The sequence below is a fragment of the Malus domestica genome, chromosome 16 (assembly GCF_042453785.1).
Source record: "Malus domestica chromosome 16, GDT2T_hap1".
Classification (NCBI taxonomy): domain Eukaryota; kingdom Viridiplantae; phylum Streptophyta; class Magnoliopsida; order Rosales; family Rosaceae; genus Malus; species Malus domestica.
Genome location: NC_091676.1, coordinates 4,685,447 through 4,701,041, shown reverse-complemented (window position 1 = coordinate 4,701,041; position 15,595 = coordinate 4,685,447). Strand labels below are relative to the sequence as shown.

General features: G+C 38.1%; 2 protein-coding genes and 1 long non-coding RNA gene across 3 annotated transcripts; 2 read left to right on the top strand and 1 right to left on the bottom strand.

The window, feature by feature from the left end:
- Window positions 1-1,096: 1,096 nt before the first annotated feature.
- On the top strand, window positions 1,097-6,546 carry LOC103402862 (CSC1-like protein At1g69450). Its single transcript, XM_008341632.4, has 9 exons — window positions 1,097-1,916; window positions 3,014-3,077; window positions 3,316-3,525; window positions 3,663-3,854; window positions 3,986-4,284; window positions 4,544-4,820; window positions 5,411-5,686; window positions 5,766-5,999; window positions 6,092-6,546. The coding sequence occupies exons 1-9, from the start codon at window positions 1,480-1,482 to the stop codon at window positions 6,254-6,256; spliced, it is 2,154 nt and encodes a 717-aa protein (XP_008339854.3). The 5' UTR covers window positions 1,097-1,479; the 3' UTR covers window positions 6,257-6,546.
- Window positions 6,547-10,752: 4,206 nt separating this feature from the next.
- On the bottom strand, window positions 10,753-11,887 carry LOC139192838 (uncharacterized). Its single transcript, XR_011577281.1, has 2 exons — window positions 11,751-11,887; window positions 10,753-11,586 (listed from the first exon to the last, which is right to left on the bottom strand). It is a non-coding gene; the product is annotated as an uncharacterized lncRNA (long non-coding RNA).
- LOC103416506 (protein argonaute 7-like) lies at window positions 11,041-14,658 on the top strand. The gene is made up of 3 exons (XM_008354751.4): window positions 11,041-11,416; window positions 11,723-12,965; window positions 13,051-14,658. Exons 1-3 carry the CDS (start codon window positions 11,041-11,043, stop codon window positions 14,507-14,509), a joined length of 3,078 nt encoding a protein of 1,025 aa, XP_008352973.4. The 3' UTR covers window positions 14,510-14,658.
- Window positions 14,659-15,595: the final 937 nt, after the last annotated feature.

The following is a 15,595-nucleotide window of genomic DNA, read 5'->3' as shown; positions in this document are numbered from 1 at the left end:
TTGGCTACGATGGATGCTCTATTTCTGCATAAATGCTTCCCGACTCCTCTCTGCCCTATATGTAATGTTGATGATGAATCTGTTGAGCATATGTTTTTTTTGTGCCTGTGGGTTGCTACTATTTGGTTTGGTGGGTCCTTAAATTATGTGGTAGATAGAGCTGGCTTCTCAACGTTGGCAAATTGGGTTTCTTCTCTTTTAAATTCACTTATGGGATCCAAGGATGCTACTAATTGGTTGTTGTCTGTTGTTGCCTTCACTTGTTGGTTTATTTGGAAGGCTCGGTGTAATTTTATCTATAACCAGACGGCTATCAACCCACAAAAAGTTATTTTGTCTATCTCCTATTCGGCTGCAGCTTTTTTGGAGGCTTCTTGTCCACATGTGAGGACCTCTTTACCTCAACCGGTTTCCCCTTTAGGTGTGGTTCGTTGGTCTCCGTCCTATTCCACGTTTATCAATCTCAATGTTGATGCGAGCTGGGATGTCATTTCGGCTGAGGGTTGTGTGGTGATTGTGGCCAGATGCGCTCTAGGCAAGTTTGTTGGGGCGCAGAAGATGATGATTTCTGCTTTGTGTGTTGCTGTGGCAGAAGCTCTTGCCATCTGGTTTGGGTGTGAGTTTGCTAGTTCTCTGGGCTTGCATAGAATTATTGTTGAATCGGATTTTAAAGAGAACATTTATGCTTTGGTTCATGATTTGTCCTCTGGCAGTTGAGAGGCTTATCCTACGTTGACTAAAATTTTTAGGCTTTAGGATACCTTTAAGACGTGCCACTGGTCTTGGGTTCCGAGATCGGCCAATCTGGCTTTCCATGTCCTCCGTAATTGTAGTTTGGTGGTGAAGGGGGTGACGTTTGGCACTTGGTGCTGCGTCTTTAGCCTTTGCTCCCCTCTTCACTGATTTATGTTTGTTTCCTCTGGTTGTTGCCTCCTGGTAGGCTTCCCTGTGTTTTTGGCTTAGGCCTTGGTTTTGAATTTATCTAGTATTTCAAAAAGATTTGATGTGACAGAAAATTTTCTTGTATGTTGCAAATTGCTATTAATCAAATTATAAATGCCCGACCAAAATTTCCCACTAAAGCACGTGACATATCACGTGACCATGGAGCCAAGAGTCTCCGAAAAAAATCTGGCGATGGCGGGAATTTGACTGGTAGTTGGAGGAGCAGAGCACGGCCACCTTCCGTTCCTCCTCCGTACGGAAATCCCCAAAATCGCCTCGAAATCCAAGTACAAAGCACCACCGCTTTCATCACAGCAACGTTAAAATCCCCATCAATCACCTCACGGAAGCTTCCCCCGCTCCCGTGAGAGGCAAAATGTAGGGGTATTTTCGGCACCACAAAAGTCCCCAGCATCCAAACAGTTAGCTCACTCCGTTTTGAGCTGCTAATCATTTGAATGTCAACAGTCGGATCGAAAGCTTCATCGCTTCTACAAACCTCCCGAATTTCTAGGGTCTCGCAGAAATCGAGAAATGCTTGTCTCCGCCCTGCTGACGTCACTCGCCATCAACTCCGGCCTCTGCGTCCTCTTCTTCACGCTCTACTCGATCCTCCGGAAGCAGCCGAGCAACTATGAGGTGTACATACCGCGGCTGCTCGCCGAGGGGGAGTCCGACAAGTCGGGTAGTTTCAACCTCGAGCGGCTGATTCCGTCGCCGTACTGGGTCAAGAGGGCCTGGCAGCTCACGGAGGACGACTTGCTGTCGTCCTCCGGCCTCGACGCCGTCGTTTTCATGCGGCTCATCAATTTTAGTCTCAGAGTGTTCATGTTCGCCGGAGTTATCGGGATCTTCGTCCTGCTTCCGGTCAACTGCTCCGGCAACCAGCTCGAGTATTTTGACTTCACCGATCTGTCGAATAACTCTCTCGACGTGTTTACGATTTCGAATGTGAACAATGGCTCAAGCAAGTGAGTGACTAAATTTAAATCTCTGATTTTATAATTATTTTGATTCTAATTAATCTCTTAAATTCTAAAATTAGTAAGAAAAATTTACAGTTACTTGGACGATGAAAATAAATTTGGAATTTTGGTAAAAGTTATAATTTATAAATTGACATGCATCAATTTTCTTGTTTGGATTCATAAACATATAAATTTAGAATTTTCGTGTGAAAAAAAGACTTGGAATTTGGGACCTCCAATTCTCAAGTTCAAATTCCACGTAAATAAATGTCATTTCTCAATTTCTATGATTGAGAGTTTAAAAATAACAAATTCTGTATTCAATCCCATTGTTCTTTTAGGTTAACCAAACAAAAAAATTTACAAATTTTAAAATATAAAATATTGTCATTTCAATTTCCGTCATTTCGAAATTCTTTAGTAATCTTAAATTTCTTTATCCAAACGTAGGGGGTGTATTCAATTGAGATTTTAAGGGATTTTAATTCTTTTATTGAATCTAGGGGTATTCAATCAGGATTTCAAGTGATTCTCTGAAATTCCAGGTGTATTCAATTAGAATTTTGAGATAGTTTATTAAAATCCTTAGAAATCTGGGTGTATTCAATTAGGATTTTAAAGAAGTTTATAACATTCCAGGTGTATTCAATTAAAAATTGATTTTAAAGAATTTGAGAAAGTTGAGGAATTAGAGGGAATTTGAGAGATTTCATAGTGTATTTTAAACATCCACAAATCTCACCTCTTCCCATGAGATTTCAAGGGAATTGAATCAAAATTTTATATGGAATCTTTACAAATCAATTAAACTCCATAAAACTCCATGGATTTATAAATCCATTAAAATCTCTCACATTCTCAATTGAATACACCCCCAGTGTTAGTCTTCCTTGTGTATTTTAAACTACTTTAATTTACGATGAGCGGGGATTTGACTTACTTTAGGATTTTAAAGAAGTTTAGTTTACTGTGCGGGGGATTTGAACTCGAGTTAAGGGGCGGAAACACTACTCTGACCAAGTGACCTAACTTACGTATGCATGTATTATAGCAATATAAGGTGCAAGACTTAAACTTACTAATGCAGACGTTTTCGACAGGTTATGGATTCACTTTGCTGCTGTGTACCTTGTCACCATCTTTGTCTGCTGTCTACTTTATTATGTAAGTAAAATCTTTGGTGCACTTATATAGTTAAACTTTGCTAAACCGAATTTGAAGTGCTTAAGACCGTCGTAATGTGTTTTAGATATATGTTCTGTTGCTAGTTTTGATGTTACTTCTTCCTTGGAAAGCAAACTACGCTCGCGAGATTCGAATTCTGTTGTCACTGGTTAGCAGCTCATGATCTACGAAAGAGTGAAGAGTTGAAGTGGATACTGAATGATCCTTCTTTGTGCAGGAATTTAGATATATTTCTCAAAGACGGCTTGATTATTTTCAGTCATCCAAGCCTCAACCGCATCAGTTCACAATCTTAGTTCGCAGCATTCCCGTTCCTTCTGGTAGCAGCGTCGGCGAAAAAGTTGACAGCTTCTTTAGGGAGTATCACCCTTCAACATATTTGTCACATATTGTTGTTCGTCGAACAAACAAAATTAAAAAGCTCCTTGTAAGCATTGTTTCTGATGTCTATATACTGTTTTGGTGTTGTTAAGTTTTGTTTTTTCTGTCTTTCTGCATGCTTCAACATGTTTTTCTATGTTTTATACCTTGTTCTTAACACTATCTGATTTTGTCAATCTTTAGAACGATGCGAAAAAACTATATACCAGGCTCCTTCACTTGCAATCGGTTCCAAACCAGCAAAAGTATACACGATCCTGTTGTTTTGGATTGTTTGGACGCAAGGTTAATCTTGTGGAACAGTATGAAAAGAAGCTTGAAGACGCAGAGGAGAATGTGAGATTGGAGCAATCAGAGGCTTCATTAGGAGGAGATGTATGTGCTGACTTTCTCCCCTCCTCTCTTCTGCATTCCAGATGATATTTTCACTGTTTGTTGTATGTAATTGTGGTTCTCAGGGCATGCTATTAATTCAAATTTTAATTTTGTTCTCTTTTATGTTTAAGGAAGTTCGATCTGCTTTTGTTTCCTTCAAGTCTCGGTATGGTGCTGCAATTGCTCACCACTTGCAACAATCAACCAATCCTACCAACTGGGTCACAGAGCAAGCTCCTGAACCTCGTGATGTTTACTGGCCGTTCTTTTCGTCATCTTTCATCCGAAGATGGCTTTCTAAGCTTGTGGTTATATTTTTATGCATTGTCCTAACAATCGTGTTCCTTATTCCTGTTGTACTTGTCCAAGGTCTAACTAACCTAAACCAGCTGGAAGCTTGGCTTCCCTTTCTCAAAAATGTTCTAACCATGTGAGTAAATATGATCGATTAAATTCATGAATACTTCTGCAACATTTGTGAAATACTTGATCTTAAGCAAGGTTCTGGGAAATCTATATGTACCAAAATTATTATGGAATTCTGAAGATTACAATCTTTTGCTCTTGCTTTAAATGACCGTTGTGGTTTTATACAGTTCAAACAATTAACCGACAGTAATTTCTAACAATTTTTTATGTTTTGGATTGCTTGGTGATGCAAATTTCTAACTTTCTGTTTCTTCCTGCAGAACATTTGTTAGTCAAGTCATTACAGGATACCTTCCCAGTCTTATTCTTCTATTATTTCTGAAAATAGTGCCCCCCGCCATGGAGTTCTTTTCATCCATTCAAGGATATGTTTCTCTCAGTGATATACAAAAGAGTGCGTGTTCAAAAGTACTTTGGTTCACGATATGGAACATTTTTTTTGCTACTGTATTTTCCGGATCAGTTCTCTCGAAGGTTTATCTCTTTCTTGACCCCAAGAATATTCCTTCAAAGCTAGGTCTTTCTGTTCCAGCACAGGTGAGAAAATGTTTTCTCTACGATTTAAAATTAGTAGGACTCGGGGAATCGCAAATTTGTTAACTGCTTATATGTTATGTGTTAATTGTCAACGCATCTAACCTGTAGGCTTTTGTCTGTGCATTTTGAGTACCAAATTCCTGCTTCTCTAATCGATTTCACAGTGTAATTTGGTACATCTTTTATTGCGCAATTGCCCTCCGTTTGGTTGTCTATAACTGTACTTAATCACAATCTCACCAAAAATGTATATGAATCCTTTTTAATTGATGAGCTAAAATCTTCAAACTTTTTTGCTTTTGAATAGTATCTTGTACAAGCAAGTTTTAAGTTATTTCTGCAACTGTTGCAAGTGATCACAGCTGCTCATTTCAGGGAGGCGGCTACAATCAATACGCTCAGACATATTCAGTCTCGGGCACTTCTCAGAACAAATATATGTTTTTGCATTACAAATCTGAATCTGAATTACGTTCCCTTCAGTTTAAGCATGCGATAAAAATGATGCGTTTATACTTTTAACTGCCTTGTCATTTGCATCAGGTTCACTATTTTCAGTTTTCTAACATCATTTACTTTGGGTGATGCAGTCGTCTTTTTTCATTGCTTATGTCGTCACGTCAGGATGGACAAGTACTTCATCAGAACTCTTTCGTATAATTCCTCTGATATGGAGTCTGTTAAAAAGACCTTTTACCGACAGTAAAGATGATGAATTTGAAGTTCCAGCAATGAATTACCATAATCACATGCCAAGAGTTCTTTTCTTTGTACTTCTCGGCATCACATACTTCTTCCTAGCTCCGCTGATTCTTCCCTTCCTCTTAGTGTACCTCTGTCTCGGATTCATCATCTTTCGCAACCAGGTCAGTAGATTTCAATTAACTAGTTAGAGGATTTGATTTGAATATAGCGTACTGATTCTTGGCAAAAATAACTGTGCAGTTCATAAACGTATATGCTCCTAGGTTCGAAACTGCTGGGAAGTTTTGGCCGATCGTTCATAACTCAATGATATTCTCTCTGGTACTTATGCACGCCATTGCAGTTGGAATCTTTTCAATCAAGAACGTCAATCTAGCATCGACATTAATTTTTCCTCTTCCTGTATTCACACTTCTCTTCAATGAGTACTGCCGAAAGCGCTTCCTTCCAAATTTCGTTGCTTACCCTGCCGAGGTATGTATGTTTAATGTCACACAATTACTACACTTTGACTCAACTTCTCACCTATAAATATTTGGCTTGACCTACTTTATTTTTTGTTCCAGAGTTTGATACGAAAGGACAGGCAAGATGAGAACGATCCTACAATGCCTGAATTTCTCGATAAATTGGTCACGGTCTATCAGGACCCTGCTTTGATGCCTATCAACTATTCTGGGAGCAATGACAGACTCCGCAGTCCTCTTTTATCTTCTGCTCATCAAGCGTAGGTGTGAGGTATGCTCGTGAATGTCTTTACGATGTACAATGGTGTTATAGTAGTACAAGCCTCTACGCGTTATCTTCCTCTCATTTTCATTTCATTTGATAGCTTTATTCTTTTCCCTCTGCAATACAAAATGTCCCGAAAAGATCTCTTCCATCCCGATCGATGTGTTTGCTCTCCTCCTGTGTATCCATGCATATCCATCTGTGAATTGGCGTGTACTACGATCTGAGCTGTTTGTACATGTGTTCTTGATAACAGTTTCTTTAAACGTGCCTCAGATTGGTTTTCCTTCGTCTTATTGCTCCGTAATCTCTACTTTTCTCCCAAACTAGACATGTCAAACTGTGATTAGTCCGCTCGAATCGAGATTAGTTATCCCGGAGAGTTGACAAACACAGTGTCGAATGCTGCAATATACCTCATGGTTTAAACCATTCACAAAGGTAAATCATCATTAGTGTCTTTCTTTGGTCTAAGTCATGCTCCTGAGCTAAAATTTAGGAAAAAAGAAATGCTTCCTAATCAACTTTTCGATTAAAAAGTCTGATTCTTCCCCTTTTGATAGCACATTGTCAAAAGTTTTTATTCAAATTTTAATTTCAATATACTACATATGCAGTGATGGATTCATTTCAAATTAGTTTGACTAACAGAATATGGATTTCATTGTTCTAAGGGCTGATTTGGTATTGCTGTGCTTTGAAAAAAAACTGCTTCTACTGTGTTGTGAGAATAAGCTCATTTTTGTTGCTTTACGTTTCAGTTTTTTTTCATCCAAAACTGTGAAAATAAGCTGTTTTTAAGTGTTTACCAAACATTTTTTTGAGCTCAGTTTTTTTTATACCCACTTTTTATAAAAGCATCTCAGTACTAAACAAATACTGAGTTATAATAGAATACAGTTGGTTATACAAATAGAGGGTTTGTCGAATGCGGGATAGTTACAAAATGTGAGTAGCAGGTGCTTGGCACAATACCGTCAATTGACTGGCCACTCGCATCTCGTAACCATCCGGTAAGATTAGTCGCACATTTGACAAATTCTATGTTGTCTTCAAGTACACGAAATTGAACAATAATTTATTATTTTAAAAGTGAGTTTTCTAATTTGGTCTTAAACTATACTGGTGGCCTCTTCCCATTTGCATGTATGTGTTGAAGTGCATAATTTGACATCACTGAACAGGTCTTCTTGCCGCCCGCTGAAACGTGGTGTCTTCATAATTGTGTTTGACTGCAATATATTACAACTTTCATACTTTTAACTTGGTACAACAAAAACGTGTTGAAAATTTTGAAATTTTACACCCAAGTTTCTAAAATCTTACATTTAAATGTTTGAGATTTTGAGTTTTTCATCCGTTGTTACTTGTATTTTACATGTCGATATTCTAAATTTATTTAAACTGTAAAAGTAAGAATTGAATATAGGTTCAAAAGACGAACACTGTTTTGATTAAGTGGCTTAATTCGAATTAATTGTTGGCTCTTTAGCCAAAAGTCTTCGAGCTTGGCATAACTGAGTTTGTCCATTGTCAATCATTTTGATCATCGTGTGAAAATTCTATGTTGGGCGAGAAAAAAAAAGGACATAATTTTTGTCAAATAATTTTGGCATATTGTTTAGTAAATTCAGAGTATTATTGTTATTTTGGTTCTTATTTAACAAAAAAAAATTCACGGAAATACAAGAATAACTACTTCTATCGATTTCAAACTTCATGATTCGAAGTTAGGAATTATGTCAATCTTATAAATCATTTTGGCTAAAAAGTCTTAATTGTTTATTAGGCACTTAATAGGAACACTCAATTTTTGACAATTTAATTTTAGAAATGATCATTTTTTAATAGCGATAACATATTAATGATATACGACGATCCAACGATATTACAACGACACCTAATTATTTTTGCAACAAAAAAACAATCATTACTGCTAATTTTTTTTTATTTTTTAATAGTATGATGATCACTTTAACAAATCAAGAGTCATATTTTACCAGCCAAGGTAAATAATTTTATCATTCCCGATGAATTGAATAATCGAGTCATATTTTTATGAATCTCAAAGACATCATGATGAAAGCAAAAGCAACGGATGGAGATCAAAGTGAAGTCTCGAATTCATATTTCATCTCCGCAACTTTCATAATATTCATCTATATAATATTGGATTTACTTGTCCAAAAAAAAAAAAAAATCTATATAATATTGGAGTGCTGGTAATGTATAATCTTATATGACGCAATAATGAGCACATGAAATATAAAACATAGACATTAGTTTCTGCTAATCAAACTTAAGAGTCATTAGTTTCTGCTAATCAGCTTCAATCAGATTAAGTCAACTAGATAGTCTTGTTGCTTGAATTGACTTCAATTGTTACAGTGGGGGGATATGATCTGTTGTCTCCATTTTATGTTTCCTCCTTGTTTTCTTTCTTTCCTTTTCCAAGTTGTCATCATGGGCATCGATGATATTGACACCGCTAAAGAAACGTCTTAAGAAGAAAAACTTGAGTAAAAACATCCAACATGTTATCATTCTCTTCACGTGATAAATGTTATGAGAAATTTCAGATGTACGCAAGATTTTTTTGACTTAAAAGCCCATGTAAATATCATTCATATTGTACAAACCAAAACAATGGAGACTATATGGCCAAAAAAATAGAAAAATAGAAGAAGCTATGGACGATGGATATTATATTATGTGGTCCTAAATCTTGAAAAGTAAGTTAAATATTTATAGGCTCCACACTAATTATATTGTCCCGTCACCACATTCCAACTATGTTTATCCTTAAAATACAAAGGAGCCCACTTTCCTAAGTGCATCAATGGACTTTTTATTGGAGAAAATTTTCAGTATGTCGAGAATACGGCCTAATACATAAAGTGTTATAATACAAATGGTTTAATGAAAAATGCTAAGGGGGCTCTCTCAAAGTGAGACTTGTCATAGACTCTCTGTCATCTCATATTCTTATGTCAACATTATAAAACATTGTGATAAAAACATGACATAGTAGAGACTCTATAGAGTCTCACTTTTGAGAGAGTTCCCTTAGCATTTTTCACGGTTGGATTCTTGAAAAAATAATTCAACCATTTGTATTGTAACACTTCGCGTACCAAACCATGTTGACCGCTCATTAAAACATATCTCCGCTTCTTATGATCTTATCATCACACTAGCACTAATCATGTTTACAAAAGATGCTGCAAAAGGGGGGCAGCAAGTAGTAATAAAAGTGGAAATACAAACGAAAAAATGTTCAATAATGTTAAATGGACAAAGAAATGCAAATTTGTTTTAGCCCTTCATCATGTGGGTATTGAAAATAAAAGAAAATTGATGATCTAAACGCTTCTTTTTCAATCTCTTATACTCTTTTAATTTTTCGAGTGAAAATATATATATATATATATATATTATAAAATAATCAGTTTAATGCACAAATAATTAAGAGTTGGTTCAACATTACTTAAAAAAAAAACAGCTTTTCAAAAAGTTGGGGCTAAGATTGCATTTGGTAAATATAAATTTCTTTTTTCAAAATCATGGATATAAAATAACAAAAAATAAAAGCAGCTTTGAAAAAGTAGTTTTGGAAAGAAAAAAAACACAAAAATTTCAAACTAATCCTAAAAAAGAAGCAAAATCGATATTCAAAAGAGCGAGAGAATAAAATAAGTGTTTAAGGTTTGTTTTTCCTTAATCTAAGATGTCATCAATCAATCCTCTAAGAGTCTATGTATTTTATTTGTTCTCATAACTTTTCAACCTTGACTAACACTTGAAGGTAGCATAAAAATGGCCCCAGAAGATCCAAATTAACCGTTTTCAAAGACAATGATGTCTTAAACAAAAGAAGAAAATAGCCAGTCAAACATTATGAATTTGTAGAAATAGAATTAGCAAAGTACAAAAGATGAATTAAAAAAATAGTGTAAAAGGATAAGAAGAACCCTAATAACTACCACCAACAATTATAATTTTGTTTAAAAGGCCAAACCTTTCCCTCCTCATTTGACTTCCAAACATTTTCAAGGAAAAACCCATGTTTTTGACAGGCGGTCAATAAACCAAAAGGTGTTTGAGTGATGAATACGCTAAAATAAAAAATCACGAGGGTGTAGCATCTCATCTCAATGTCCATATGATATAAAAACATGAGTGAAAAATCCGATCACATTATTCTTGAAGCATATTTTACAAAGCTAAAGAATGTCGTATGTCAGTATATATAACGTATGAACGTTTAATGTAATAATTCAATTGAAATTTTCCCTTTAAATATGATAAAATCTTTAATAGAATAATGTTATCACGTCATTGGTAATAAGATACAAAACTTATTTTTAATTTTTCTTTTTTGCGATTGAAAGCTGCCCTAACCAGTTAACTCGACTCAATTTTTACTCTACCCTATGATACTCTCTCTCTCTCTCTCTCTCTCTCTCTACAGAGACTGCTTTAATAAGTCCAAATAGATTGACAAGTCTTTTTACCTTTTATTAGGCATCAGTCCACTTTTCCCTTCAAACTAAACTTACCGGAATCAAAACCCTTTCGACATAAAGAAGCTTACAAGACTCAAGAACTAAAACCCAAACTCTCTTTCCTCTTTCTCTCTCTCTCTGTCTGCTATAACTACGCACTCCTGCTTTCTACTCAGGCATCTTCCTTCTCACTCACATCACAAAACAGAAGCCATCCTCTCTCCCATGCTCACAGCCTCCACGCCTTTCTCACTCCTGTTTTCTCACTCAATCAAGCCATGGCAGACACAGAAAACTCCAATGGCAACCAGAAATGCCACCCCAAGACCAGAACCCTGAGGGGCGGCACCAGAGCCAATCCTCACAACCACCACCACCACCACCACCACCACCACCACCAACAACTAATCCACCACGCAAACCAGTTCGGTTTCTGCAACCAGAACCAGTATTATCAGAGATACTCCTCCTCCTACCCAGCTCTTCTTCCTCTCCCTCCTCTCCTCCCTCTGCAACTCGCTCTAACTCCACCGCTGCCTCCAAACCACCACTTCCGATCAAAAACCCACCTCCAGAAACCTTCATGCAGGCTCAATACTCCTCCTTTTGCCGCCTCCTCCAAAACCCAGGTGCCCCAACTCACAATTTCACCAAGTAAGCCTCAAAGCCCTCTGCTTTTTTTTGCTATTTCCCCTTTCGTTGCATGTCATTTTTTCTCTCTGTGTTTCAAAGTTCTGTTTTTATATTTTTCCTTCAGTTTTACATATTTGGTTCTTGTTCTCCCAGTAATTTACTTTCTGCTGTAGAGATGGATAGAAATTTATCTGCATTGAGAAGGGTAATTGTTGAAAATATGATATTTGTTACCAGTTCAAAAGCATTAATTTCAATAAAAATGGCTGATTTTAGGCTTTAAATTCCTTAAATTTTTTAGTAATCTTGTTATTTACTATTGATCAGAAGCTACAGAGGGGTATCAGAAGCAAACCAGTTCACCATTTATAGGAGAAGATGGAAGGAAGTTGCTCACAGCTGCAAGAACAGGAAAAGCAATAGTGACTGCAAGGAGGCCAGATTCTGGTGGTGTGGAAGGGACTGTAATCTCCCTCTTGGCTAACCATTTTCTTGTCCAATTCGATTCATCGCAGCGAATATTCCATTACCATGTCGACATTTCCCCTAACCCCTCGAAGGAAGTTGCTAGAATGATCAAACAGAAGCTGATGGAGGATAACTCGGCTGTGCTATCCGGTGCAATTCCGGCTTATGATGGCCGGAAGAATCTTTACAGCGCCCTTGAATTCCGAGGCGATAGGCTTGAATTCTATGTAAGCCTCCTCATCCCCACAAGTAAGCCAACATTGCCATCTGGGGCATTCAATGACTTACAAGAGAAGCTTCAAGAACATAAACTTTTTCGGGTCAATATCAAACTCGTGTCAAAGCTAGATGCGAAGGAATTGAGTAGTTACTTGAACAATGAGGGTGATGAATGGAAGCCGCTTCCTCAGGATTATCTCCACGCCTTGGATGTCGTCTTGAGGGAGGCACCATTGGAGAAGTGTGTGCCTGTGGGAAGATCACTCTACTCGAGTTCAATGGGTGGAAGTAAAGAAATTGGAGGAGGGGCCGTAGGACTGAGAGGGTTCTTCCAGAGCCTTCGACTAACTCAACAAGGACTAGCTCTCAATGTTGATTTCTCCGTGACTGCATTCCACGAAAGCGTTGGAGTGATCCCATACTTACAGAAGCGCCTCGAGTTTCTTCAAGACCTTCCTCAAAGGAAGACAAGGGGTTTAACTGAGAAAGAAAGGAAAGAAGTGGAGAAGGCATTGAAGAATATCAGGGTCTTTGTTTGCCACCGAGAAACTGTTCAGAGATACCGCGTTTTTGGCTTAACCGAGGAAGCCACTGAAGATCTTTGGTTTGCAGACAGGGATGGGAAGAATTTGAGGCTGTTGACTTACTTTAAGGATCACTATAACTATGATATACAATTCAGGAATTTGCCTTGTTTGCAGATTAGTAGGAGTAAACCATGCTATCTTCCAATGGAGCTATGTATGATCTGTGAAGGCCAGAAGTTCCTCGGGAAGCTGTCTGATGATCAGACTGCAAGGATACTTAAGATGGGCTGCCAACGACCGAAAGAACGAAAAGCCATTATAGATGGAGTTATGAGAGGTCCTGTTGGGCCAACAAGGTAATCTCTCAAATTCTAAGAAGTGTTTCAGTTTGCTCTCTGATTATTTGTTGATGTTCATTTCATTTTTTTGTCCTCCTTGCAGTGGCATTCAGGAAAGAGAATTCAAGCTCCATGTTTCAAGAGACATGACGCGATTAAAAGGAAGAGTTCTTCAACCTCCAAAGCTAAAGCTTGGCGATGGTGGTCATGTAAGGGACCTAATTCCCTCTCGTCTTGACCGGCAGTGGAATCTTATGGACAGCCATGTGTTTGAAGGTACTAGAATCGAGAGGTGGGCATTGATTAGTTTTGGTGGCACCCCTGATCAGAAGAACAGCATCCCGAAATTCATACGCCAGCTATCTCAAAGATGTGAACAACTGGGAATCTTCCTTAACAATAACACGATTGTTAGCCCCCAATTCGAACCATCCCAAGTGCTTAACAATGTGTCGCTGTTAGAATCTAAGCTCAAAAGAATCCAAAGAGCTGCATCAAACAATCTCCAGCTGCTTATATGTGTAATGGAAAGAAAGCACAAAGGCTACGCAGATCTCAAGCGAATTGCGGACACAAGCGTTGGGGTTTTAAGCCAATGCTGCTTGTACTCAAACCTCGGGAAGTTGGGTTCGCAGTTTTTGGCAAACCTAGCTCTGAAGATCAATGCTAAAGTTGGAGGATGCACGGTTTCCTTGTACAATTCGTTACCATCTCAAATCCCGCGGCTGCTTCTTGCTGATGAGCCAGTGATCTTCATGGGCGCAGATGTGACCCATCCACATCCACTTGATGACTTTAGTCCTTCTGTTGCTGCTGTGGTTGGTAGCGTGAATTGGCCAGCGGCAAACAAGTATGTTTCGAGAATGAGATCTCAGACACATCGACAAGAAATCATCCAGGATCTCGACGCAATGGTGGAAGAATTATTGAATGAGTTTTGCCAGGAAGTTGGCAAACTCCCCAAGAGAATCATTTTCTTCAGAGACGGGGTAAGCGAAACGCAATTCTACAAAGTGCTTCAAGAGGAGCTGCAATCCATTAAAAGGGCATGTTCTAGGCTTCCCGGTTATGCGCCTCCCATAACATTTGCAGTGGTTCAGAAGAGGCATCACACAAGACTGTTCCCTTTCAAAATTGATCCGTCTTCGAAGCAGAACCAATTACTCGATGAAAACATTCCCCCTGGAACCGTTGTAGATACCGTGATCACTCACCCGAAAGAATTCGACTTCTATCTTTGCAGTCATTGGGGAGTTAAGGGAACAAGCAGGCCAACTCATTACCACATTTTGCGGGATGAAAACGAGTTCACCTCAGATGAACTGCAGAAGCTGGTTAACATTCTGTGCTACACGTACGCAAGGTGCACGAAGCCGGTTTCGCTGGTGCCCCCAGCTTACTACGCTCACTTGGCAGCGTATCGAGGCAGGCTTTACCTTGAGAGATCAGAATCCACAACTTATACCAGAAGTGGTTCTACGCTCTCCAGAGCCGGCCCTCCGAAGGAAATGGCTCTACCAAAACTTTGTGAGAATGTTAAGAAACTCATGTTTTATTGCTGAGTTTTAATCCGTTTAATTAACCTCCTTAACATGGCAGTTAATTCATTAGGTTAATTATAGTTAAGGCCACAGAGATGGTTAGACCAATGTAACAGAAGAACAGCTGAGTTTCTTATGCCAAGTAAACTACGAATCATGATTAATCTGCATGCCAAACTCACGGCAAATATGGTTTTCCTAGCCGAATTTTATATGCAGTTCTCAACATACACATGTAAACATTTTAGCTACAAACATCGACCAAAATTATCATATTTAAGCGGCAAATGTGGGTTAGATTAGTTGACCAGTATAAGAGTTTGAATTCTCCTCTATGCAAATTAGAGTACTTTAAAAAAGAATATTGGTTTAGCTAAAAGGACACCTTAAATAGTTGAACCAAAATATATTGGGGTCTCATCTATTTTTTCATTAATTAGTTCATTATCGTGGATAAATCCTGTGTGCGAGTGCCCACGGACAATATACACCTGGGAATAGAGCAGAATCGTTAGCATTATTACAAAACTATATTTCGTGCGTGAGAGGGGAGAGAGGCAGAAGAGATGATGAAAGAGTGAGAGGATCTCGGATTAAGATTGGGAGCAAAAGGGGAGTGGAAGAGAGATGTGAATATAAATTGAGGGTATTGACTAGCACTTGTGACATGGCCTTTTCAGTGTAATTACTAATTTACATTACCATGCATGCAAACTATGCAAAACTAGGCAAACGGCAAGAAGAATAGAAAGCAAAAGTGAAAAAGCACTTAAACGAAAGAAGAAGCACTTTCATGTATATATACATATATATTTATGTTTGTATACGTATCTATGGTCCCCCCCCCAATGAATGGTATCATTCAGTCAGAATCTGAAGCAAAAGCAATGCCATTGCCAGCCATGAATAATTCTAGAGGGAGAGAGAGAGAGGGAGAGAGAGAGAGAAAGAGAGATTGAGGAAGAAGACAACGAAGAGCCAAGAAAGTCTGACTTTGGATTTCCCCTTCTGTCTCTTCAGCCTTGCAAATGAGTAAGATTCTCTCACATCCTATTCTCATCCACTTCCCTTCTCTTCTTTCATCTTATTGTCTTTATAAAAAAATTA

Bases quoted from the DNA above. Each gene is read 5' to 3' on its own strand.
- LOC103402862 (XM_008341632.4), top strand. From the start codon at position 1,480: ATGCTTGTCTCCGCCCTGCTGACGTCACTCGCCATCAACTCCGGCCTC. The intron at 1,917-3,013 runs GTGAGTGACTAA...CGTTTTCGACAG, and splicing joins GTGAACAATGGCTCAAGCAA to GTTATGGATTCACTTTGCTG. The intron at 3,526-3,662 runs GTAAGCATTGTT...GTCAATCTTTAG, and splicing joins ACAAAATTAAAAAGCTCCTT to AACGATGCGAAAAAACTATA.
- LOC103416506 (XM_008354751.4), top strand. From the start codon at position 11,041: ATGGCAGACACAGAAAACTCCAATGGCAACCAGAAATGCCACCCCAAG. The intron at 11,417-11,722 runs GTAAGCCTCAAA...ACTATTGATCAG, and splicing joins CCAACTCACAATTTCACCAA to AAGCTACAGAGGGGTATCAG. The intron at 12,966-13,050 runs GTAATCTCTCAA...TCCTCCTTGCAG, and splicing joins GGTCCTGTTGGGCCAACAAG to TGGCATTCAGGAAAGAGAAT.